Source organism: Volvox carteri (genome assembly GCF_000143455.1).
Source record: "Volvox carteri f. nagariensis unplaced genomic scaffold VOLCAscaffold_95, whole genome shotgun sequence".
Classification (NCBI taxonomy): Eukaryota; Viridiplantae; Chlorophyta; class Chlorophyceae; order Chlamydomonadales; family Volvocaceae; genus Volvox; species Volvox carteri.
Genome location: NW_003307638.1, coordinates 322,491 through 346,936, shown reverse-complemented (window position 1 = coordinate 346,936; position 24,446 = coordinate 322,491). Strand labels below are relative to the sequence as shown.

The 24,446-nt window shown below is 58.1% G+C and overlaps 1 protein-coding gene across 1 annotated transcript in view; it reads left to right on the top strand.

Annotated features, from left to right (window-relative positions):
- The window catches only part of pyk5 (pyruvate kinase), a gene marked incomplete at both ends in the record, with an annotated part of 27,788 nt that extends 3,342 nt beyond the window's left edge, over positions 1 to 24,446 (top strand). Inside the window, 38 exons of the mRNA XM_002958480.1 lie at positions 296 to 610; positions 1,264 to 1,366; positions 1,654 to 1,861; positions 2,345 to 2,454; positions 3,146 to 3,243; positions 3,728 to 3,892; positions 4,513 to 4,626; positions 5,138 to 5,312; positions 5,759 to 6,066; positions 6,647 to 6,762; positions 7,128 to 7,284; positions 7,515 to 7,631; positions 7,997 to 8,091; positions 8,667 to 8,778; positions 9,067 to 9,174; positions 9,469 to 9,547; positions 10,146 to 10,300; positions 10,748 to 10,870; positions 12,266 to 12,433; positions 12,874 to 13,064; positions 13,458 to 13,797; positions 14,447 to 14,534; positions 14,874 to 14,994; positions 15,106 to 15,268; positions 15,419 to 15,590; positions 16,335 to 16,426; positions 16,743 to 16,866; positions 17,551 to 17,696; positions 19,189 to 19,317; positions 19,702 to 20,556; positions 20,882 to 21,105; positions 21,450 to 21,592; positions 22,117 to 22,220; positions 22,449 to 22,628; positions 22,781 to 23,061; positions 23,336 to 23,489; positions 23,589 to 23,901; positions 24,268 to 24,446. Coding sequence (XP_002958526.1) covers positions 296 to 610; positions 1,264 to 1,366; positions 1,654 to 1,861; positions 2,345 to 2,454; positions 3,146 to 3,243; positions 3,728 to 3,892; positions 4,513 to 4,626; positions 5,138 to 5,312; positions 5,759 to 6,066; positions 6,647 to 6,762; positions 7,128 to 7,284; positions 7,515 to 7,631; positions 7,997 to 8,091; positions 8,667 to 8,778; positions 9,067 to 9,174; positions 9,469 to 9,547; positions 10,146 to 10,300; positions 10,748 to 10,870; positions 12,266 to 12,433; positions 12,874 to 13,064; positions 13,458 to 13,797; positions 14,447 to 14,534; positions 14,874 to 14,994; positions 15,106 to 15,268; positions 15,419 to 15,590; positions 16,335 to 16,426; positions 16,743 to 16,866; positions 17,551 to 17,696; positions 19,189 to 19,317; positions 19,702 to 20,556; positions 20,882 to 21,105; positions 21,450 to 21,592; positions 22,117 to 22,220; positions 22,449 to 22,628; positions 22,781 to 23,061; positions 23,336 to 23,489; positions 23,589 to 23,901; positions 24,268 to 24,446 — 6,825 coding nt within the window. The remainder of the gene's footprint in view (positions 1 to 295; positions 611 to 1,263; positions 1,367 to 1,653; positions 1,862 to 2,344; positions 2,455 to 3,145; positions 3,244 to 3,727; positions 3,893 to 4,512; positions 4,627 to 5,137; positions 5,313 to 5,758; positions 6,067 to 6,646; positions 6,763 to 7,127; positions 7,285 to 7,514; positions 7,632 to 7,996; positions 8,092 to 8,666; positions 8,779 to 9,066; positions 9,175 to 9,468; positions 9,548 to 10,145; positions 10,301 to 10,747; positions 10,871 to 12,265; positions 12,434 to 12,873; positions 13,065 to 13,457; positions 13,798 to 14,446; positions 14,535 to 14,873; positions 14,995 to 15,105; positions 15,269 to 15,418; positions 15,591 to 16,334; positions 16,427 to 16,742; positions 16,867 to 17,550; positions 17,697 to 19,188; positions 19,318 to 19,701; positions 20,557 to 20,881; positions 21,106 to 21,449; positions 21,593 to 22,116; positions 22,221 to 22,448; positions 22,629 to 22,780; positions 23,062 to 23,335; positions 23,490 to 23,588; positions 23,902 to 24,267) is intronic.

The window sequence follows — 24,446 nt, the reverse complement described above, 5'->3', positions numbered from 1 at the left end:
GGGGTTCCGAGGGTGGTCCCTACGTAGTCCTATGTGTGCAAGCTGTGGAACAAGCGTTGCTTTTCTGATCAAAAAGCGTGCGCACAGCTCTTATCCTGGCCTCACGATCGCTTGGCCCCTCATTTTCAAGCCAGTAAGCAACTAACTGGTTCTCATTGCGCTTTTCGTAATATTATAATACAGCAAGCTGGACAGAGTCCTTACACGTCAGAACAGGAAACGGAAGCATCGCTGTGATGGCGGTTAGCGTAGAGGCTGTTGCTGCTGCTGTTGCCCTGTGTTCCTCAATCCTCAGGTTCCCGCAGAGAAGATTGCGCTGGCGCAGAAGATGATCATTGCCAAGGCAAACGTGCTTGGAAAGGTGGTCATCACCGCCACCCAGATGCTTGAGTCCATGACCGCCTCGCCGCTGCCCACCCGCGCCGAGATGACGGATGTGGCGAATGCGGTGTTCGACGGAACGGATGCGGTCATGCTCAGCGGCGAAACAGCCAACGGCCGTTACCCGCTCGAGGCTGTGCGTACGATGTCGCACATCGTGGAGTATGTGGAGCTGGGTGTGGATTACGGCTTCCATCATGACTGGGTCAAACGATACAACTCAGGCCTGGTGCGTGGGAGTATGGGGTGTGGAGAATATGATGTCATATTCTTTCTTATGATGTCGTATGATGTCAAGAAGAGTCATCAAAGGGCCACCAGCTGCCAAACAACGCCCCAAAAGTACCAAACAGGGCCCAAACCGCCGAGATGTGAAACCGCCCCAAGTAGCCCAGCCCATGAGAGGGGGGAAAGGGGGGGGAGATTTTATAAGAGTTCGACGCAGCCCCGCCGGAACGGCCTGGCAGTCGGTATGCGCATCTGCCACTGGGGATGTTGGCGCTCGTGTGTGTACGGTGGATGGTTTGTCCCGGATCTGGGCCACGCCACCCGGTATCTTCTTTTTGATGGAGAAGCAGCCTCTCCTCTGTCCTACGCTGCCAGCGCGGCCCCCTCCCCCAGCCTGTCCCCGAACCGCCCATCTGCCAGCTAAACAGCTGGACAGCGAGCGCCAAGCAAGCAAAGAAACACGGAAACGAAATACGCTGGAGTGCTGGAAATGCCCCCGGGAGGGAGGGAGGGAGAGAGGGAGGCGGCCTTGACTGCTGTCAATATATATAACCGACGCACTCGCCTCTGGCCTTTATTCCCGTTGCCACACCAACTGATCCATGCCCCCGGCGCACCCCCCCCCTTCCTCATCCTCCTCCCCCTGGGCTCCAGGCGCCCGTGAGCCCTCTGGAGGCCACTTTGGCTGGTGTCGCGAAATCCGCCATTACCTTCTCCATGGACTCTAATGGAGATGGAGTAATGGACGCGTCAGAGGGTGAGTAGGTGGCTTGCTGGGTGTGGCTTCAAATCCTACCGGGGGCGAAGTAATACACCACAGAGGCACGAGTGTGTAGCGTACATCATACACGCTGTTGCTACCAAAAAGTGTTGCTGCTGGAATACCTTAGCGGGGGGAGTTGACGGGGAGGGGGAAATGTCATGAGGCGCCAACAGCTAATAAGCCACATCCTCTCATGCCATATCGGTTAGCTTCCAGACGTCCCTTTCTCTAAGCTTTCCGTCATTTCCCGGATGCCTTTTCCCCGCAACCAACACGCTCAGGCTGCATCGCAGTGGTGTTCACTCGCAGCGGCCTGGCTTCCCGGATTATCTCCAAGTACAGGCCCCCCTGCCCCGTCATCACGCTATCCGACCACGACTGGGTACTGCGCCAAGCCTCACTGACATTCGGCCTCTACCCACTGCGCGTGGAGGTGGCGGGGCTGGCAGACGTCCCGCGGGCCATTAAGGAGGCAATTGAATACGGCAGGTACGGCATCCTCCTACTTAATTTCTACTCTACTCGGTTTCTACAGGGCTATAATCTCAAGATGGCGATGTAGAGCAGTTAAGAACTGTTTAATTCGGTTATAAGTAAAAGGAACGTCTTTGCGATCGCACATCCATTTTACCAAGGGACAGTGCGGGGGGATGAAAGCAGTGGTTGAAGAAGGACGCAGGGGGGGGCGCGGAGAAAAAAGGGAGGGGCATCGTATCGGGCGATGACATCGGACCGTATCGCTTCAAGTCTCGGGCCGTTATCTCGTCGCGTGCTTTTTTTCTTTTTGTTGCGGGTCTTCCCCTTTGTAGCTGCAACTTTTTCCCTTTTGCTGGGGTTCCCCTCCCCTCCTTTCCCGAGGTCGCCTCCCTCAAAACCGCCTACTGGTCTGTCCTGCTTCTTGTACACTCTTTCCTTGGCAGCAGCTTCACTCGTTCGTGGTTCGTCTTTCCCCCATACAACCCTCCCCTTCAGGAAGAGGCACGTTGTGTACGACGGCAAACAAATCTTGGTGGCCACTGGCAGTGGCGAGGCATGGGCTGACAACGTGGCTCAGGTATCCGTGGATCAAATCGGATGGGGAGGTGAGTTTTGAGTTTTTCTGTGGGATTACGTTGCGCGGGGTGAGTTCATTGCTCCGATAGGTTGGGAGCCTGCAAGCACCGGGCCTGGCGATCATTTTTTCTGTCGCGTTGAGCTTCCGACGAGGAAAAGGCTTCAACAACAAGTTGCTTTAGTCGGGGCAGCCTGGACTCGACGGGGAAGGACCTGAGGTTCACAGCAGCTTCGGATGCGAACGGATTTCGGGGGGAGGGAGGAGGGGAGGGGAGAGGAGGAGAATGGAGTGTGGGTAGCGGCCTTTATGGAGGTGTTGGAGATCTCTTTGAAAAAACACCTCGGAGCTGAACTACCCTGTTGGGACGGGGTTAGGGGTTAAGACAAACTACTGACGATTGAAGCAAGCAGATTTACCAGCGATAGACGGATACTCCAGGATTAGACACAGATACCCCATCAGGAATATTGATCAGCTATTGACTAGTAATTGTTGGGGGCCAGAGGCATGGTGGATAAGGAGGGAGCCCTATTCCTATTGTTGCTGCCGCCCATCCATGCAACCTCATCATCACTGACTGGCAGCTAGCTTCCGTCGTCGGTTCTTTTCTTTTTCCATCACGGCTCGTGGCTCTCGCCCAACCTCGGTCGGCGTCCAAGCCCTATTTTTTCATCCTCTCTTCCCCCCCCCCACACACCCACACACCCCGGGCACCACAGCCAACAAGCTCGCTCGCGCGGTGAGCTCCAATATGGCGAACACGGCGCCCATCGAGTATAAGTCGCCGTTTGTGGGGAATGCCATCGCTTGCGTGCAGGTATATATACGTATATGTATGTGTGTGTGTGTGCGCGGGCGCAGCTAGGACTAGGGCTGGCTTTGTGTGGGGGGGCCCGGACAGGTTTGTGGACGGAGGGAGGGTAGGAGAGAGAGGCCTGGTGTTGTGCGTATGGAACAGTGCGTAAGGACGGGAGGACGGGATGGAGGTATTGCTCGGATAGAACAAGGAATCGATATCGATCGAGGGTGGGGAGGGAAGGAGGAGAGCAGCTGGGTGAAATGGTTTGGCCCGCATGTGCAGATGCTGCTTCTGCTTTCTCTAGCGAGGTCGCACGAGGCCAAGAGGGCTGCAAACGAGGACTTCTTGCGCTGTGCATCGAGTTCATACACTTCCGCTCTTCCGCCCAACGCACATCTACTTCTTCCCTCCCTTTCTCCTCTTCCTCTTTCCCGTCTGATGTCCCCCGCTCCCTCTCTTCCTCTGCCCCCCCCCTCCTACGCCCCCACGACCCCCTTTCCAGACGCTCCAAATCACACCTCAACTCATCATCGACCGCATCTCCATGTTCCGCAGCACCAAAATCATCGCCACGTTGGGTCCCAGCAGCTTTGCGGCAGCTAAGCTGGACGCCATGTTGGATCTGGGGGTCAGTTTGGTGCGGTTCTTTTTTCACGAGGAGCCACTGGTGAGTCGTACGCTATCTTCTCGTACGTCCTCTGGTCGTAATCCTTTCGGGGGTAAGGGATGGTGATAATGATTGATGGGGGTTGGGGTGGTCGTGCTGGTGGGGGTGGCGATGGTGGGGTGGTCGTGCTGGTGGGGGTGGCGATGGTGGGGTGGTCGTGCTGGTGGGGGTGGCGATGGTGGGGTGGTCGTGCTGGTGGGGGTGGCGATGGTGGGGTGGTCGTGCTGGTGGGGGTGGCGATGGTGGGGTGGTCGTGCTGGTGGGGGTGGGTTGTGGTGATCCCATTCCAAATGGGGAATATTGAACCCCAGGATCTAGAGCATCTCGTTACATTCCGAACAAACTGACAACCTCTGACCACCACCACCACCCCACACACACAAGCCTCTAAGGCCTCCTTGTCAATCATCCCAATGCTCACTTCGCACGTGCGCTGGTCCCTTTCCCCCTTTCCCTCCTCCTGCGGTCGCAAGCACGACATTGCGTCGTTTAGACGTCGGCAGTTAGCTATAGTTAATGCTTTGACAGTTGTGCATTGTGTGATTGAAATCCTCTCCTTTGCACTTCACTATGCAAAATAACTTCCAATTTACCTAAGGAGAACATCTTCCCCTCTACAGCCCTTCTACCAAGGTCTGCTAGAGCGCATTCGCGAGCAGCTCAAGCGGCGGGCGGATCCCTCGCTGGGCCACCCGGTATACACCACCATGCCGGGACTTATGGCCACAATCAAGGTGCGTTTGGAGAAGTTGGGAAGTGTGGGCCCGGGGGTTGGGAACGGAGTGGAGTGGGTCCGCGTCCCCTGGGCCCCTCGCCGCTTTCCCCGTTACGGCACGGACGCCATAACTTGGATGCCTCTCTCTTCCTGCCTCTCTCGTGTTCTCGCACTCGGGCGCCGTCCCTTTCGACTCACACCACGATTGTTCACGGTGCTGGTCAGCCCCAAGGGGCGGGGGCGGGGCCTGGGGCTGCCTGTGTGTTCTTCCTTACCACTATCTCCTCCCACCCGCACCCTCCCAACCCTGTCGGACGCCGGCAGTTCATTTCTGAGTTCCTCGCATATGATTTCCCCCCTGCTGCCGGCGCTGGTCCCCTGTCTCGGCAGCTGATCCTTTGTTCCTCGCAGCAAATTGACAACATCCGCCCCCCCCCCCCGCCCCGGCTCCCCGCGGTCATTTCCCTTGATTTGTTGCATGCGATCCAACCCCCCTTCACACATGCATACATACATACAAACACACACAGGGTCCCGAGGTTCGCACCACCCAGCTGCGCAGCCATGCCCCCTTGGAGCTTTCCGCGGGCCAGCAAGTCACGCTGGTGCCCACGCACGACTGGTCGTACAAGGGGTACAGCACCCCGGAGGGCGACCACGTGGTGGGGATCCACTTTCCGGCGCTCACCCGGAAGCTGCGTGTGGGTGAGTTTTCTCTGTCTGACCGTCTTTCTGTAAGTCTGTATGCTTGTGGGTGGGGTTGGTGCTGGGGTTAAGCTCGGATGCTGGATATGCAAGTCAGTCTGGAGTTTGGATTTGGGGTTGGGAGTGAGCGCAGCTGCTAGATCTGGAAGATGTAGATAGGAAGGAAGACGCCGGAATGAGGAGAAATAGCCTGAGGCTCAATAGTGGCGCTATGGACTAATACTGGGTGGTGGTGATGGCGGTAGTGGGCGGACAGAGTTGGCTGATGCCAACTACAGGCAACTACGTAAGGATTTTGCGCTTTTGCGCCGTCTGATTGAAGCCGGACCTCTTCCCGGGCCATAATTAACGGACAAGGAAACTGCGCGAGCGATACAGACGTGTATGTCTGTGTGTATGTATATCTGTATGTACCTGAGCTTTCTGCCGTTGTTGGCTTTCCGCAGGCGACGTGGTGGTCCTGTCTGAGGGCGCGGTGACAATTAAGGTGACGGAGGTGCTACAGCCGCCGCGAGGGGCCCTGCCACCCAGCAGCAGCGGCGGCGGTGGCGCCTTTTCAAGCAGCGGCGGTGACCTGACCAGCGTAGCCATCAGCTCCAGCGGTGTCGATCTGGTGGATTTGCAGGATTCGGCCGGGCAGGAGCAACAGCGGGATCCCGATTACCCGTACGGCAAGGTGGTGGCGACGGTGCTGATTGGCGGCACGCTGGGCGAGGACCGCGTGGTGGATGTCGCCGGGGGCAGCTTGCTGCATGTGAGCTTACGAGGGGATTATCACCCCTGGCCAGGGTGGGGGGATGGGGGTGTTTGGGCTGGGGGGGCTGGGCCGCATTATCATATGGAGGATGATGCAGGAGGCCACGGGAATGGATTGCTTGCGGACGACGTATAAACTAGTAAACGTTTGGAGGAGGACTACGAGGGAGGCGAGGTTGGACCATCTGGGGGTGCCATGTGGTGAAGTGGTGGTCAAGGGGTCAAGTGGCTTGCTCCTGACGGGGATGTCGGCACCAAGATCTGTCGTCCATCTGCTGTCTAGGAGTGCAGCATGCATGGCCATTATGATGCGAAGCCACCGGGTCGCCAAGCCGGGTCACCGGGCAGATTGTTGTTACTACCCTACGTAACCCCGCTCCCACGTTTTCCTCTGCTACCCTGTATGTATGTGTGTATATCTACTTAGGGTTTTAGGGTTTTACGTGTGTGTATGTATATACACGTTTGTGGTTTTCCACCGGGCAGCTTCCCCCGGTTGCAAATCATTACACACATCGCCGCCGGCGTCGGCGAGACGGGCCATGTTCCTTTGCCCATCGTGGACACCCCCCGCCAAGCATAAAAAAGCCAGGACGAAGAAATTTGAAATTATGAAAAAAATTGTGCGTTTGGACACACTGCAGGAGGAGTTCCTGGATGAGCGAGATCGGGAAGCACTCATTTTCTGCTGCAAGTAAGTGCAGAGCAGGTGTTTGTGTGCGTGTGCGTGTATGTGTATGTGTGCGTGTGTGTGTTAATGTGTGTATAAGGGGGGGGGAGCTCAGGCGTATCAGGAAATGGCGTGTGGTTTTGCAGTAATCGTCGGGAGTGATCTTCTTTTGCCGGGAGCAGTGTTACCAGAGGGCCAGTGGCGGAGGGTGGGAGTACGGTCGACCGAGAAAGGGGTGCGGGTGTGGATGGGTTATCGATATTGGACTGTGTGCTGCAGCCGCCTTAGCAGCAGCCACGTCCGAACAGCTCTGTCCTTGGTGGCTGCCCAGCCATGGCGACTTTTTCCGCCTTGACCTCGCCCATGGGTCCGCTTTTGGACGCCGGCAGTGGTACCTTGGACTGTGCATTTAATGGCCCGGCCGCCACACCCCGCATCTGTTTCAGGAATGGAGTGGACTTTGTGAGTGTGCCCCACGTCCGCAACCGGGACGACGTGCTGGCCGTGCGTGCGGTGTTGGATAAGCACGGCGGCGCTCGCATCAAGGTGAGCCGCCGACCTTCCTTCCGGTGCCCTGAGCTTGATCTGCATACCCGCAGACCTTTGCAAGTTCGTTGTCTAACGCCTACACATGTCACTTCCCGATCCTCCCGATCTGACACGGTCTGGCCTTCTCCTCTTCCCCTCCCACCGGGTCCTCCTCCCCCCTTCCGCACTTCACTCGCAGCTTCACTCGCTCGTGGTTCGTCTTTCCCCCCCCCCCCCCCGTGTCGCAGATCGTGTCCCACGTAAACAACGTTGAGGCCATCCGCAACTATGACGAGCTGCTCGAGTACTCGGATGCGGTGCTTGTGTCCCGGGCCAACCTGGGGATGCGCATCCCAGCGGCCAAGGTGCGGGAGAAGGGAGAGAGGGGGGATAGGGGATAACGTCATGGGTAGGTGGTATTCATCACGTAGTGGAAAGATGCGGTGTGTCCGTGTCCGTGTTTATTTTTCCGTGGGTAAAAACCATCAGCTGTAATTGGCAGGGCGGTGTGTATAAGCGGGTGGACAGACAGAGTGAGAGAGAGAGAGAGAGGGAGATGCGTTTGTGATGAAGTGCTGAGGTGAGATTGCTGCGCACTGCGCGTGCTGTGGAAGATGCTGTGGAGGATGTGTGTTTTATACACGTATGTGTTGGTCACAGCTCCCCTCCGTCGTCTTACCTCCCTCCCTCGTCTTATCTCCCTCCCTCCCTGTCTCCCCCTGCCGGACAGGTGGCTCTCGCTCAGAAGTGGATGATCGCCAAAGCCAACCTCAAGGGTCGACCCATCATTGTGTCGGCACAGATGATGTGGAGCATGGTGAACAAGTGGGTGGGGGGGGAGGCAGGGGAACGCTTGGGAGGGAGGGAGGAGGGAAGGGCGGTAAAATGGAGGGAGGTAAGGGCGGGTTACGGAATATCCGAGACTCAGGGCCCAGATTCCTGTTCGAGGAGAGGTGGCAACACGAATAGTGGCGGACAGGTTCTAATCTTTTGACACCCAAAAGGTTTCGCTACCTACCGCATCCGTGTGTCGCATCTTCGTCACCGTTTTGCATCGCCCACGCTTTTCCCCCTCCCGTATGAGGTCACACTCAGGCCCGCACACTCAACCTGCTTCCTTGACACGCCTTTTGACGGGGAACCCCCACCTTAGGTAGTCACTACGCCTTTCCTCCTTTGGGCTTAGCAGCTAGACACTCATTCGCGATATAGCTGACAAAGGCGCCACGATGACGACTTCTTAAGTCGCGTCGCTGCTGGTTGGTAATTTCTTTCTTACAACTTCCTGATGCAGTACCTGGCCATTTCTGGAGTATCTGTCCATTTCTGGGTTAGCTTAGCTTCACCTCACCCCTCTCTGTTTCATCTTTCTCCCCGCAATCCTGTGATGCGTTGCGCAGCCCTCGGCCAACCCGTGCGGAGATCACGGACGTCGCAAATGCATTGTACGATGGTGCTGACGCCATCTTCCTGCGTGAGGAGACGGCCATCGGCTCGTTCGTTGAGCGGACGGTGCGTCCCGTGCCCTAACTTCGTTGGTAGTAGTGGTGGTAGACGTGGACTCGAGCTTGGTGGGGTGGGCTGCCACTGTACTGCACTGTACTGCACTGTCCTAATCCCGTTGGGGTCCAAACCCGACCCCACCCACCTGAACCGCGCCTGAGCCCTATGTCCCTCGTCGTGAGCTCCCTCCTCAACTCAAATTGAGCGCCATTTGTTGGTTGGTTGGTGGAAGTCGGCAAGACGGCAGCAGTTCCCGCTCTCCCCCGCGCCGCGCCCGCCTCCCGCCTCCGAGTACAGGTCGCCATCGCGGCCGACATCCTGAAAGACGCAGGCGTGGGTGTGGACGCCTACGCGCAGCTCAACTACCTGAGGAACTACACACCCAAGCCCATGTCGACATTGGAGGTAATGAGGAGAAAGGGAAAGGGGCCTGTCTGCCTGTCCACGGTCTGCAAGGGGGCACGGATGTATGATGCGCTTCCGTGGCGTCTGGAAGGGAAGGGAATGTCCGCGGGTGGGGCGCGCAGCCATGCGGGCTTGGTAACATGTCCAATATTCCGCACATGGCTTGGGTCCGTATGATGTGTGGGACAGGGGTGTCATATCTTCACCCGTGGCAGCTACCCTGCGAAACCCTGCCTTCCCCGGTATTTCGGGGCACCTTCATCCAGTCACCCTAGCCGACTTCTCCGGATTCAGTGGATTGCTCAGGTTCAGCACCTCACCATCGGCATCCAACGGAATCTGCCGGTTCAACGGCGGCTCAGCTCCATTCCTGGTCAGCTCGCAGGTCTACTTTATCCCAGGTCACCATCGTCCATCGACTAGGGGCACTCTCACCTGCCACGCAATCGGAAGGATTTTCGACCCTGACCGGTCTCGATCCCGTATGTACAGTCCTCACTGCGAGCCTCGGTGCTGCTCCTCAGCCATACCCACCCGGCGCCCTTGGTTGTCGACCCGGGGTCTGGCACCCACTGTATTCTGCGTGTCCTTGAGCTTGCTTTGCAAGTCCCTGATCCAACTGTCCCGAACCAGCCGTTTAGTTGGCCTTTGCCTTCGACCCTACTCAGCCCTCACAGCCCGGCCATGCCTCACCCTGCTTTGAGACAGCTGGCCTCCTGGCTGCCTGCCTGGCGACTTGAAAAAACATGTGGATTTGGATACCCTTCGCTTTGTATTGTACACCAACTAGCTACGACTCCAGCCCCAACCCGACCCGATCCTAGGGGAAGGGGAGGGGGAAGGGAGCAACCTTCTTTCTTAACCCCAATCCAGCCCTAACCCTAACCCTAACCTAAGCCACACCCTACCCCGCGGGCCCCCGGGGCTGGCCTCTCGTTGGTTGGCTTCCCAGTGTCTGTGTTCCTCCGCAGTCAAGGCGGCTATCGACATGCAGGCCGCCCTGGTGGCGGTGGTCACGGACACCAGCGCCGCGGTGAGGGCAGTGGCCAAGTACCGCCCGCCGCAGGTATACGACAGGATGCAGCCGGAAGCGGCAGGCGCGTGCGTGTGTTCCGTATGCGTGCGGGTGCGGATGTTGATGTTGGTGGTGCTGTGTTGTTGTTCAATGAATGGAGGTAACAGAAGGTTGCATGGGGGGCTAAGTGGGCTAAGTGGCGGTGGTAGTAGTAGTGGCGTGTTCGGTGGGAAACGAACTCGTTGCCGCTACCTTGCCTTCGCGCGTACACGCCAGTCAGATTTGTTAGATGCAGCCACAGACCACAGCTAGATTTACAGCTCCCTGTAGAGCGGGTGGGCGTGTGGACGGCCTTGGAGCCTGGGGACCTTCTTTAGCGCTCCTTGGGCGCTTGGGAGGGGGCCAGGCTGATTTTTTGACCATAACACAAACGAACGCACAGACAGAGACACAGATACAGACACACAGACATAACGAATGCACAGGCATCCCGTAGGTGGTTTCCACGCGCCTTATCTCAACGCAATTAATGTTCCCCTTCACCCTCCCTTCCCGTAGGCTATTTTGGTGGTGACCACCCGGCCACATGTGGCCAAACAGTGCAACCTCAACTACGGCTGCGTGCCGCTGCTGCTGAAGGGTGTCAAGATGGGCAAGGATGAGGAGTACGTCATCCAGAAGGTCAGGGGGTGTTGTGGTGACTTGGTTGCCTGGTTTGGCGGGCTGGTAGGTAGCTCGATGGCCCGGCGGCTGGCAGCGTTCGATGCAGGGTTCGACACTGACCTTCCTGAGACTTGCGGGCTCCCCCGTACCTCCCAAATTTTCCTTACGGAGGGGCCCCCGTACCAGGCTCCTGTACCGGCCGAAAACCTTACGGGGGCCCCCGTAACCCCCGCAAAACCTTCACGGGGGCACTATCCTTGGCTGAAACGCTGTGGAAAGTGACGCTTTGCATTTTTTTGCCCTGTAAATCGTTGTTTTCGTTATTTTCTCGTGAACCATTACACTCGGGGACACGGCACAGTCAGTGAAAGCCAAGCGCCTTGGCCGCCGCGGCCGCCCATCCCTTCTGCTCCTCTTTCTCGTCCTCCTCCTCCTCGTCCTCCTCCTCCTCATCAAAATCCGCATCCACGCACGACTCATCGGTATCTCGTCCTACAATTTTAAGGTGGCGCGCTTCTTGGAGGGCGGTGGCTTAGGAGGCCCTTGGTCACCTCCTGACGACTCCTTGTCTGCCATCGCTGGATGTTACAGACCAGAAGTTATAAAAGTATTGTGAAAAGTGTAGTTAAATATTGCAATATGAATTATGTCTGCCAAGTGTGTGGCCTTATCCTTTATATGGTCAAAGGGTACTACAACCTTGCACGGCAGTCGGCAATCGGTCCGTCCTCTCCCCTACGAGGGACTTTGCGGGCCCCGTACGGCCTCTTATAAATCCTTAAAATCCTTACGGTGGCCCCCGTAACCGGCCTTCGGCCGGTCCGGGGGCGGCCCCGTACGGGGCGCTTCGCGCCCCAAAATCCTTACGGGGGCCACCGTAAAGTCCTACGGGCCCTTACGGGGATACCGAAAAAAGGCCAAAAACTTACGGGCCCTTACGGGGTGTCGAACCCTGGTTCGATGGTTTGAAGTGGACTTTTGACCGAAGCGCGCATAAACCAAACCCCGAGCGCTTGCGTGGACCCGTCCGACTGCAGTGCAGTGGGTGTTCGCTCGAGCTCGGCACCTTCCCTCTCTTTCCTCCTCCGCGTACTCCCTGCCCCTCCTTGCCCCTCACTACCTGCCCTTTCCTACCTACCTGCCTACCCACCTGCGTGTTGCCTGATTGTTTTGGACTCCTACAAGTGGTTTGAGGAGGCGGTTTGGGCGCCATCGTCGGTTAGTTCGTTCTTCCTACCATCATCATCATCATCATCATCATCCTTGTCACCATCGTCACCATCGTCATCATCATTATATGATCCCTCTGCTCCTAACTCGAACAATACGCTGATACCGCTGGGACGGCAGCTCTGCATACCAGAACCTCTCCACCGTCCGCCTTCCCCTTCCCCTTCCCCTGCATGCAAGCAGATCATCCACTTCGCCCGCGCTCAGCGCCTGGCTGCCTTCAAGGACGGCGACTGCGAAGGCGACCAGCTCATTGTCGTCCAGGGTCCCAGCAACCGCATGTTCGCAACGGAGGAGGACCTCGCGGAGATGCAGTTCGTGACGCACGTCATCGGGCAGGAAGCCGCGGCGGTGGGTGGCTGTGGCTGTGTTAGGGAGGGGCCCGCGTTCGTGTGCCGCACGCATGAGAGTGACGCTGTAGTGAGCGGATCAGTTGCCGGCGGCAAAGGTTTGCCTGCCTCGCTACCAAGCTGCTTCCCAGCTTTGGGACTGTTACTGCGGCTCACCTGGTGCCTTTGCGGCTCATCCTGGCGGATCGTCCCGCTGGCCTCCTACCTAAGGACTAGAGTTACAAGTTACAAGTTCTGCACACGCGCGCGGGGGTGTCCGTAAAAGCCGGGTGACCTCATGGCCTTAAGACTAGAGGAGTCAGGCCGAGGGGTAAGGGAAACCCCGGAATCCTTCATTCCATTCCAATCCACTTCATTCCATTTGCAGCCTAACATGTGGTATATGACCCGCGCTATACCGTCGACTGTTGTTGTCGTCGTCATCGTCGTCGTCCTGTTCAGGTTCTTACACCCTGCGGCTACAATGGCGCCGACACCATCTCCTACCGCTCGACCAAAGTGGGCCTGGACCTGATCTGCGGCCCCACCGACATCCGCACCCGCAAGACCAAAGTGGTATGCACTCTGGGTCCATCGTGCTGGAGCCGGGAAGGGTTGGAGATGCTGGTGAACAACGGCCTCAATGTGGCAAGGTGAGGAGGAGGAGGAAAGGGGGAGCACGGGTTTGCGGCCTGCTGTCAGGCAATATGGGGTTAGGTAGGTAGGTAGGTAGGTAGTACACCAGGCCTGCATCTGCGCCACCACCTCCCGTCTCCGTCCGCGGGCGTGACGCCTCCTGCACCGTTGCGCCTTCTCCTCAACCTCCTCCACCTCCACCTCCATTTCCTCCATTCCCACCTCCTCCACCTCCTCATGAACCTCCACCTCCACCTGCTGAACCTGCAGAACCTGCTTCTTCGTCGCGTCGGGTTTACTTCCCGCCTTTTCCCTCCACCTTCCTTTTATCGCTGACTTGTTCCGCCTTTTGCCCCGTGCATCCTTCATTATCATTTCTTATCGGCACCTTCACCCTCTTGGCCCGTCAGGTTCAACTTCAGCCACGGCACCCACACGGCGCATCAGGAGGTGCTGGACAGGCTGCGGGAGGTGCTGGAGGTCAGCGGCGCATCCCACCGTGTGGCGCTGCTGTTGGACACCAAGGGTCCGGAGATCCGCACCGCCATGCTGCGTGGCGGCAAGGATATCCAGCTTGAGGCTGGGCAGATGGTGACGGTGGTGGCTGTGGGCGAGGAGTATGTGCGGTGGGAGGGCTACAAGGACGAGGCGACGGGGGAGACCAAGATCGGCGTCAGCTACGCGCAGCTGTGTCGGGATGTGAAGCCGGGGGGCATGATCAAGATTGGTGACGGTCTCATTACCTTGGAGGTGGGCTCCAGGGGTGTGTGTGGAGGGGGCGGGTGGATCAATGGAGTACCTCTTGGAAGGGCGGGTGGTTTCACGAGGACGGAGTTCTTAGCACGGGTGTGTCTGGGTGCGCTTTGCTGGTTCCGGCCTCCATTAGATCGTGGTCGTGTGGGAGGGAGGAACCGCTTTTTTCTTTCGTCCCCAAAGGTGGAAGGGAGGGGGGGAGGGAGGGAGGGAGGGTATTGAACCAGTTCTCGCGCTTTCCGTGTGCGGGGCAGGTCCTGTGGGGCGGTTCGGCAGCGGCAGTCGTCGTTAAGTATGAGGGTATTTGGCGAGGGTATCATCGGTATCATCGGTGGTGTCCGGTCGTCTTAACGTGCTTAAGCCTTTAGGCAGGGGAAGTCAGGACTGGTCAGGAGGCGCAGAGCTGGCCAATAGGCTAATAGTCAGCAGGACGTGTGTAGCCAACGGTGGGGCTGGAGACCTGGCTGCATTACGTGTTGTCAGTCCTAGGGCGAAGGCACTTCAAAGAGAGTGGGAGATTGGGAGCATGGGATATCAAACTTACCCACCTGTTGCTTCATTCCCACTGCCGTGTTGTGGTCTTGCCGGCCCCGTGATTTAATCCACATACACATACGCACAAAGACACACACTAACCTCGTCGCAGGTTCTGGAGATTCTGTCCGACAAAGAGCTGCGCGCCCGGGCCCTCAACTCCAAGAGCCTAGGTCAGCGCAAGAACGTGAACCTGCCAGGTATGTATGTAAGCATGTATGTATGTGTGTGTATGGTTAGCGGGGTGGGGATGGGGCGGATGAGGGTGAGGGTGCGGGGGAAGGGCTGGGGTCCGGAGCAGAGGCGGAGGACCGGTGGGGGGGGACGAGCTCCGTTGCGAAGTGCGAGAACTGCGGGGCCGCCCACTGGGCTGCGATGCCATCCATAGTATTGTATGAATATGAATATGAACTGGATTTCGCCGTAACGGCCCTCCTTCCGCTGCTGCCCTTTGCCTCAATCCTTGTTCCAATGTGCACGCCTCCCGCCTTACCTTCCTTCCCCTTTCCCTCCCTCTCCCTCTCCCTCTCCCTCCCTAGGTGTGCATGTGGACCTGCCTGTACTCGGTCCCAAGGACATCGACGACGTGAAGAACTTCGCCGCGAAAAACAAAATGGACTTCGTGGCTGCGTCCTTCGTACAGAGCGCAGAAGACGTCCGGTGCGTGGCGCTGTGATGGACTGGAAATGGGCATGTCTTCGTTGGGGACGTCCTTTTGTTGGTTGACCTGCTGCAAGCAACGGTCCTCTCGCGTGTGTTCCATATGTGCAGGTTCATCCGCCGCGTGCTTGATGAGGTGGGGGGCCAGGGGGTCCGCATCATATCTAAGATTGAGTCCACCGCGGGCCTCATCAATTACGACGACATTCTTCGTGAGAGCGACGGCATCATGGTGGCTCGAGGGGATCTGGCAATGGAGATACCCTCGGAGAAGGTGGGGGAAGGGGAGGGGGAGGGGGAGGGGTTGAGCTTGCCGGTTTGTACACGTGCGCGTTGGTCTGTGTCGTCCACCTCACCTCACCTCGCCTCACCTCACGTCTCATCCACCTGGCCGCAACCCTGTGGCACGCACCCTCGTCTGCAGGTGGCCCTCGCTCAGAAGATGATGATCACCAAGGCCAACATCGCGGGCAAGTTCATCATCACCGCCACCCAGATGCTGGAGTCCATGACCGCCTCGCCGCTGCCCACCCGCGCCGAGATGACGGATGTGGCGAATGCGGTGTTCGACGGAACGGATGCGGTCATGCTCAGCGGTGAGTGCCTGTGCGGCGGCGGCGGCGGCGGCGGTGGCGCAAACAAACACAGGGATACACACACACCCACACGCATCCCCACACACATGCCTTTGTCCTCTTTCTCGTGCCTTCAATCTTGTGAAACGTACATGACGATGACAAAGGGAGGTAAGAACCGCAACAGCAGTTTTCCGGCTGGTGAGAGTCCGCGCTCGCCATCACCACATCGAAACCCAGTGCCCGACCTTCTATTTATGTAAATATGCATGCATGTATTTATGTCCGGCGGCCATCTATGTACTATCACTAAAGACACCACCCCTTACCTTTCCTGTAGCTATTTGCATCGACGTGCTTCGTCTTGCATTCACAAGATATGTATGTTAGCCCTGCCTGTGTGTTGACATGTTGGCGGATATATCAGGCGTGTGAGGCCGTGGCGTGGTCGTACCTTTTCCGACCATCAAAGGAACACACATCGGTGTCCCTGGTAGTGTCTGGAGCAAACCCTCTCCGTTCAACTCCTGGCGTGGTTTGTCGTGATGATGTGAGACTTAGGCTAGACTTCACCTTCGTACCGGGCTGCTGTGTTGGATTGAGTAAACGAAAAAATCAAAAAGCTTTTGGGGGCTTTGCCAATATACCTACACATATACCTATTTATGTATTTAGGTAATATTTATAAATTTCAATCTTTTCAAATTTATACGGTTTGGTTTTCTGAAAAGAAGCCTGCTGTTGGGAACCTGGCTGCCCGGCCAGGTGAGACCGCCAATGGCACCTTCCCCCTCCTGGCCCTGACCACCATGGCCAACATCGTGGCGAATGCGGAGGTGGGCACCAACTATCCCCAGGTGAGTTGGGGGGAAGGGGGAAAAGGGGGACTCGGGGTGGAGTGGCGAGGAGTGGATGGAGCGCATGAGAGTTTTTTGACCGTGGTCAGCGGTGTCACGTCTCCTGTGGTGTGTTTTGTCCATCTGGCAATCACCGTCTTCCGAGGGAGGGGAGGGGAAGGGAGGGGATGGGGGAGGGGGAGGGGAAGGGGGCAGGTGTGGGATTATGGGTTCTGGGGTTGTGTATGGGGAGTTTTGCTGACCAGAGCTACAGCGGTGAACCAAGGGACTCCCTAAATGTGTGTCGGGTTGGCTTGGATTTGGCACGCCCGTGCAGGTGTACGACTTCATCCGCGACTTTTCCGCCCGTCCCATGAGTACGGCGGAGGCCGTACTGGGTTGCGCTGCCAAGAACGTTCTGGATGTGGATGCGGCACTCATCCTGGTCATCAGCTCCACAGGTGAGTCCACGTCACCACTCCTCAGTACGGCTGCGGCCCCCAGACGGGCATGGATTAGGAAATACGAGTATGAAGCGAATGGCCATTCCTTTCGTTTCGTGACGTAATAGAAACATAAAGCAGACACAATATATAGCCATAGAAATCTGGCCATGTTGTACCCGTGTGTAGCTGTAGCTTCGATATATTTCTTAAAAGCTGCTAAAAATTCTGCACCGACTGCGTGCACTGTCACAAAAAAACGACCGTTTTTATACAGCAGAGGTTGCTCCTCTTATTCCAAGACCATACTGATGATTCCTTAAACCCCGTAGATAGATTTTTTGGCGTGTCTCCGCCGTGTCCATCCCCTGCATCTGGGCATCTCGCCCATCATGACGACATAGCCAGCCAATTTACAAGGGGGCGTCTGGTATTCCGTCCTACCTCTGTCCGCCTTGTCAGTAAGACAGCAGCAGCAGCAGCAGCAGCAGCGAGCAAGGCTTGGGAAACCGGAGTGGTCCGCCACATAGTTCATTCTGTTTGCCCCTTCGTGTTGTTCCCATGCGGTCTGTTTTGCGGCTCCTTCCCCGGAATTTCCTATCCAAACTTTAAATGTTAAAAATCCTGTATCCAAATCCGAAACCAAGAGAGATCCGGCACTCTTCCCCGCTGTCACACCTATTTGCCCATCCGCGCTCTCAGGCGCCAGCGCCCGCCTGGTTGCGAAGTACCGGCCCCGGGTGCCAGTGCTGCTCGTCACCGACTCCCTCGCGGCCGCCCGTGCTTGCGCGCCCGTGTTCGGGGTGTACGTCAGCATCGTGGAGCAACTGCCCGCGTCGCGATTCGATGTGAGCCGGGTTGGCGCTTATGGTGGTGGGAACTGCTGGTATGCTGCTGCTGCTGGTGGCGGTGGTGGCCCCTAGGGGCAGCCGGTCGGGGAGGTGGCTCCCCCTTCGGATCGTGCACGTGAAGAAGTGGCGGTTGGAATGGAACTAAGCAACTAATTAACTAGCTAAATAATTAGTTTAATTTACAAATGGAATGTAAGCGCAGAAATGTCTATAGATGTGTCTTGACATATCCATATCCGCCTACGGCGGCGTTGGGAGGGGGTTGGGGAGAGAGAGATCCGGATACAGCTGCAGGTATTGTCCTTTAAGGCCATCTCTTGAGAGGATGGCGATGGCATCAAAGCAGAGCATGCTAGAGCACGGCGCGAGCTGACGGTTGTATTTTTCGTCGTCGTTGGAGTGTTATCAGCTTGAGGGGCCTGAGGTTTGGGGGAGCTCGGGGCGGTGCGGAGAAGACGACGATGTTTGGTAGGTTGTACCGGAAGGCGAAAGAGGCTGTGGCGATCCTGTACGGCATTCAACACGGAGGGGTTACTGTGGATCTTTGCTGATGATGCCATCCCCGATCTCCTGACCGTCTCCTCCCCACACCCACCCGGGCCCCACCTCACCACATCCCTCTTTCCTGCCTTTCCTGCCTTCCCGCATGGTTTCATTCCCTCTCCTGATGCGCGCGGCCTGCTCCTGCTCCTGCACCCGCGGATGAATCCATCCCCCGGGGCACTGCTGGGTTCACCTCCCACCTCACGCCGCGTGTGGTGACCTGTTGTTTACCGCGTCTGGCGGCGGTGGCGGTCGTGGGCTTTCTTTCCCCCGCTGCGGTGACTTGGTGGTGACCTGGCGGCCGGTCGACTTCGAGCGGCAGGTCGACTTCGAGGTGAGGACCAGTTGGCGCGAGAGGTCGTGTTTGCACGGGGCCATGGTTTGCAGCCTTCAGGTTACTTGGTGGCACACGACGGGGCACGACGCGACTGTGTAGGAGGGGTGGGGGTGGGGATGGGCGCAGGTTGTTAAGGCCCAGTGGCTGGGTCAGTGCGTCGTCAGTATACTGTAGCGCAGCGCAGAGCAGCGCGTCGCGTTACCATGCCGCCGGTGTTGCAGCGTCGTTTGGAACCTCAGCTCCCTGAGGCCTTTCCTGAGGCCTTCCCTGAGGCTCAGCGCGTCCACATTGCCGCCACACTCTGCTCTTTCTCCCCCTTCTCCCTTCCCCCCCCCTACCATACCACCATCGGAAGGTCCAGCTGCAGCTCCCAGGCACTGGCAACCCTTCTCTTGCCGAGAGTGCTACTGGGCCTCCTCTTCAGGGCCATTTAGTTACAACGACCCGGCTCCTCTCCAGCTCTTCCCATCGCGTTGTTGGCTCCGTCCTGGCCACCTGGTACCTTAAACGTTACACTTTCACGTAGGATGGGAGCACCTGAAGAACACGTTTTTCCTCAGTCAACTTGGCCCCGTCTCCTCAATCACACCTGCCTGTATCTCAAAACAGGTCCTTCTAGAGGAGGCCACGATGTTCGCCATGGAGGCCGGTCTGTGCCCTCCCGGCAAGGAGGTGGTGGTGGTGCATGGTTGCAGCAAGGCGGATGCGGAGGATGGACTGCCCATGGTGGCCATCCAGGTGCGTGAGTGCGTGAGTGCGTGTGGCACTTCACCCACTTCATGTATGCGAGCAGGAAAAACATTTGAAGGCTGAGTCGCGCATTATTATTAGTTGCATGCGTGTATTTTTATAATGGGGCACAACATGTCTTAAAACCCATGTCCCACACGCGCCTTACAACGTGTCCCAGGGCCGCCTTTTCTTTACTTGGTGTGTCCACTCCGCCGTTCGATTCTCCGCTCCCTCACCCGCTCGCTCGACTCCCTAAGAATCCCCTAGCCCTTCGCGCCGCTTTACTTACTTCGCTGCCCGCCGCCCTACCATCTTCCTTTGCGCCAGTCTGCGCCCCCATACCCCGCCCCCCGACCAATTGACTCCCTCGCCGCAATCTCCCCCCTTCAGGTCGCCCCAGGAGCAGAATTTGAGCAGCAGGAAGACGACGACGACGACGGCATCGACTCATCCGCCTCCCCTTCGCCGCACCAAACGCGGACTCCCCTAGCCGCGGCACCGCAGCAAGGCCAGCGGCAGCCCAGTGGCCCACTACGCCAAGGGCTCCTGGACTCCCCTTCCCCTTCCCCTGCCGCTGCCACTGCCGCTGCCGATGGGGCTCCGTACACGGGGGCAGGCGCGCTGGATCGACCCAGTCTCGTGGGCCTAGATTTGGACAGTCCGGGCACCTCAGCGAACCGCCGAGGGGGAGGCGGCCTCCTCATGACGCGCCGCAGCTCTCGTCCAATCCGCTCCGGCCGGCCCAGCCTCCTCCTCAGCTCCCAAGCCTCCCAACCCTTAGCCACAGATTCCATCTCCTCCACCTCCCCAACTGCCGCCGGCGCTGGAGCCACCGGCGTTGCGGCCCGGTCCTCCAGTCCGCGAACCCCCGATGGCAACACCAGCGCTGCTGCCCCGCTTGTATACAACCTCTCCCGCCTATCAAGCTCCGGATTCTGCTCCTTTCCGTCCCCGCGTCGCAAGGTCGTGGCCGCGGGTGGCGGCGGCGGCGGCGGCGCGGCCAGCAGCAGTGTCCTGGCTGCCAAGACGCTGAGTCTGCGTACCACTGCCATCTCCCTGTCCGACATCTTGGATCATGGTCTCCCTGCTGGCCGCAAGACCAAGATTGTTTGCACTCTGGGCCCGTCTTGTTGGTCGGAGTCCGGTTTGTGTGGGCTGCTGGATGCGGGTATGGACGTGGCGAGGTTCAACTTCAGCCACGGAACCCACGCGGCGCATCAGGAGGTGCTGGATCGATTGAGGAAGGTGGGTGCGGGGAGAAGGGGAGGGGAGGGCGAGAGAGGAACTAGAGACGGGGCTGGAGATAGGGCTGGTGGTGAGGGGAAAAGGGGCCTGGAAGGAATTTTTTAAGGTAGAAAAGGGGAGGGGAAGAGGTAGCGTTGTGTAAAAACGTAAGTGTGTTAGGGAGGAGGGGCTGTAGCGCAGCCTTACGATGGCCCACCGTAGTTTTATCTACCGGTGCGTTGATATGGATATGGATTTAAATTTGACGGCGCCGTTGTTGTACGAGGGCCGTGGATCCCCTCCATTCTAAACCCCGTAATGATGATGGTGGTGGTGGTGGTGGCAGGTGTGGCAGGACCGCGGCAATCGTCGCCGTCTCGCGTGCCTCCTGGACACCAAGGGTCCGGAGATCCGCACCGCCATGCTGCGTGACGGCAAGGACATCCAGCTTGAGGCTGGGCAGATGGTGACGGTGGTGGCGGTGGGCGAGGACTATGTGCGGTGGGAGGGCTACAAGGACGAGGCGACGGGGGAGACCAAGATCGGTATCAGCTACGCCAAGCTGTGCCAGTAAGTTGCCGCTGCGGGCGGCGAGTTGAGACTTGTGGGTTAAGCGGCTAAAGGCACGTTTTTCGAACGGACACCTCTACCTCCAGGGCTTTTTTTCCTCTGTCGCAACTTGATATTTACACCTTGCTTCGTTAACCTACTAAATGATTAGTCCAGGTAGTTTGTCCCTTTGTACCCTTTTCAACATTTCCCTTTCTCGGCTTCCATTTCTTGAGCATTGCCGTCGTCGTCTTCCTCGGCTTGTACCACATTGAAGGCCCTCCCGCATCTTCCCCCCCTCTGCCCTGCCCTGACCTGCCCTGCCCTGACCTGCGCGAATCAAACTCCTCCACCTCCCGCTTCAGGAGTGTGGCTCCGGGCAGTCGCATCCTCGTGGCTGACGGCTCCCTGGCCATCGAGGTGGTGGGCTTCCTGTCCGACCGGGAGCTGCTGGGTCGCTGCCTCAACTCCAAGAGCCTAGGTCAGCGCAAGAACGTGAACCTGCCAGGTATGTATTATGTATGTATGTATGTGTGTGTTATGGGTAGCGGGGTGGGGATGGGGCGGATGAGGGTGAGGGTGCGGGGGAAGGGCTGGGGTCCGGAGCAGAGGCGGAGGACCGGTGGGGGGGAGAGGGGCGGCGGAGGCGGGGGTAGCTGCGGGTGGTGATGTGGAGAAGAGGGGCTCGGGTATCGTGGCTCGGGAAGCCAAGTGGCCCTCCCCTTTCCCTTTCCCTTCCCCTCCTTCCCCCCTCCATTCCAGCTCACGCCATCAAATTTTTTATTCCTTTTTCTCCGCCTATACACCAACCTTTACTTCTTTACGGCTTCGTGCTACTACTTTCTTCCGCTCTTACTTTAGTCTTGGCGGCTAGGTAGGTAGGTTTCCGTCATCATCTTCACACACCATCCCGAGGTCGCCTCCTTCAAAACCGCCTACTGGTCAGTTCTGCTTCTTGTACACTCTTTCCTGGGCAGCAGCTTCACTCGGGTTCGTGGTCGTCCTCCCTCCCCCCTCCATCCCCATCCGCAGGGGTACATGTTGATATCCCCGTGCTGACCAGCAAGGACGTTGAAGACCTCCAGAAATTCTGTGTGGGCAATCGAATGGACTTTGTGGCGGCGTCCTTCGTGCAGGTGGGGTTGGGTGGGTGGGTGTTTGGGCTTTGGAATGGAACGGAAATGTGGTTCCCAAACTATCCGCTGCGGCGCGGAGATGCGGAATGGTGAATGCGGAAGAAGCGAGTGAGAAATAGTGACCAGACAGACACCCCTGAAGGTGGTGGAGGTGCTATATGTTATCGTTATGATGGCGTTGTGCGTACTCTCCCTCCCTGGGCCCCTCGCTACCGGTCGGGATTGCAGAGCGCGGATGACGTGCGGCTGATCCGCCGGGTGCTGGACGACGCGGGCGGCTGGTTCGTGAAGATCATTTCAAAAATTGAAAACGAGTCGGGCCTCATCAATTACGACGACATTCTTCGTGAGAGCGACGGCATCATGGTGGCTCGAGGGGATCTGGCAATGGAGATACCCTCGGAGAAGGTGGGGGAAGGGGAGGGAGAGGGGGAGGGGTTGAGCTTGCCGGTTTGCACACGTGCGCGTTGGTCTGTGTCGTCCACACCTCACCTCACCTCACCTCACCTCACGTCTCATTCACCTGGCCGCAACCCTGTGGCACGCACCCTCGTCTGCAGGTGGCCCTCGCTCAGAAGATGATGATCACCAAGGCCAACATCGCGGGCAAGTTCATCATCACCGCCACCCAGATGCTTGAGTCCATGACCGCCTCGCCGCTGCCCACCCGCGCCGAGATGACGGATGTGGCGAATGCGGTGTTCGACGGAACGGATGCGGTCATGCTCAGCGGCGAAACAGCCAACGGCAAGTTTCCGGACACTGCCGTACGCACCATGGCGGCTATCGTGGCGAATGCAGAGAACGGCAGTGCTTACGTGTCCACCCAGGCCTTCTTGCGGTGAGGAGCGTGGTGTGATGTACACGGACATGATGTGACGTACATGACAATTGCCACCCTTTCGCGAGCCGCATGTAACCCCCCCCACTCGCACACCGTCACTCGCTGACAGACTGACCTGCCGCAGCACCTGCGTAGTGTGTAGGGGCCCAACCCTTACTTAGGGCTGGGGCTGTGTAAACAAGTGGCGGTGTCATTTCCCAACCTTGTATGGTTTTCTTCCCCCCCGGGTCCTCGGTCCCTCTCTGGCCTGGGGCCATGCTGGCCCACACAGCGACCACACCCCCAAGCCCTTCGGCATCACGGAGGCGTCTGGTGTGGCGGGTGTGGCGGCTGCCAAGGACTGTAACGCCCAGCTGCACATCACCTTCACGTCAGGTGGCTATGCTAACCGAATGGTGTCCAAATACCGCCCTGCCGTACCACAAGTGAGAGGCTGGGAGCACTGGGATCTGAAAAGGAACCCCGCAGGATGTGGTGTGTGGGTGTATGTGTGTGTGTGTGTGTGTGTGTGTCACCCGGTGCAGCACAGCCCAGTGCGCTGCGCTTCTTCTGTCGATTGCCTGCGGTTGCTGCTGTTTACCACTGCTGGTAATCCTGTTGACCGCTTGGTTTCTTTTCGGTCTGTTTTCTCTTTCGTGTTGGGTTCCAAACAGATTGTGGTGACCGACAACGAGACAGTGGCCAATCAGGCTAGTGTGGTATTCGGGCAGTATGCTCTGTTGGTGGAGACTCTCAAGGTGGGAGAGGGCAGCAGTTTGGCGGAGGCAGCGGACGAGCTGGTGGTGCGGGCTGCGACATTTGCACAGGAGCAGGGATTGTGGAACGGCATTGGCACCGGTGCGTGTGTGTGGGGTGGGTGGGTGGGGGGGGGGCGAGGAAAGGAGGGAGGGGACGTAAGGGGACTTTTGGTGAGCGGGGTGTGTGCGGGGAGGAGCAGTACATAACCCCTTCCCCAGCGCCCCACTGCCACTCCCTCCCGCCTCGGGACCCTCAAGGCTTCGCTGGCATGCTGCCTGGTCTTGGAGCATTACCCGATTCAGCAGATCCATCTCCTTTTCTTTCCCAAAAATGCTCGCATCATTGCCGTACTTGTTCCGCCTTCTACCCTAGACCTTCATTTCCCTACCTCTCCTTCCCCCACGGGCTTCTGGGTTCCCTACCTTCCCGCCCGCCGATTTTTCGCTCCGAAACCCCTTCTTTCAGCCATTTTGCTCCATGGCCACGATACGTTGAGTGCGGACAAGCAGCCCGTGCTTCGGGCCGTGGATCTGTTGTACACCCTGGGCAGTGGTGGCGTCTGCGGATTGGCCACTTTGAGCACGCGGGGCTCGTCCATCAAGTCACCCGTCACTTTGTACCGCTCCTTCAGCCTGGCGGTCTGA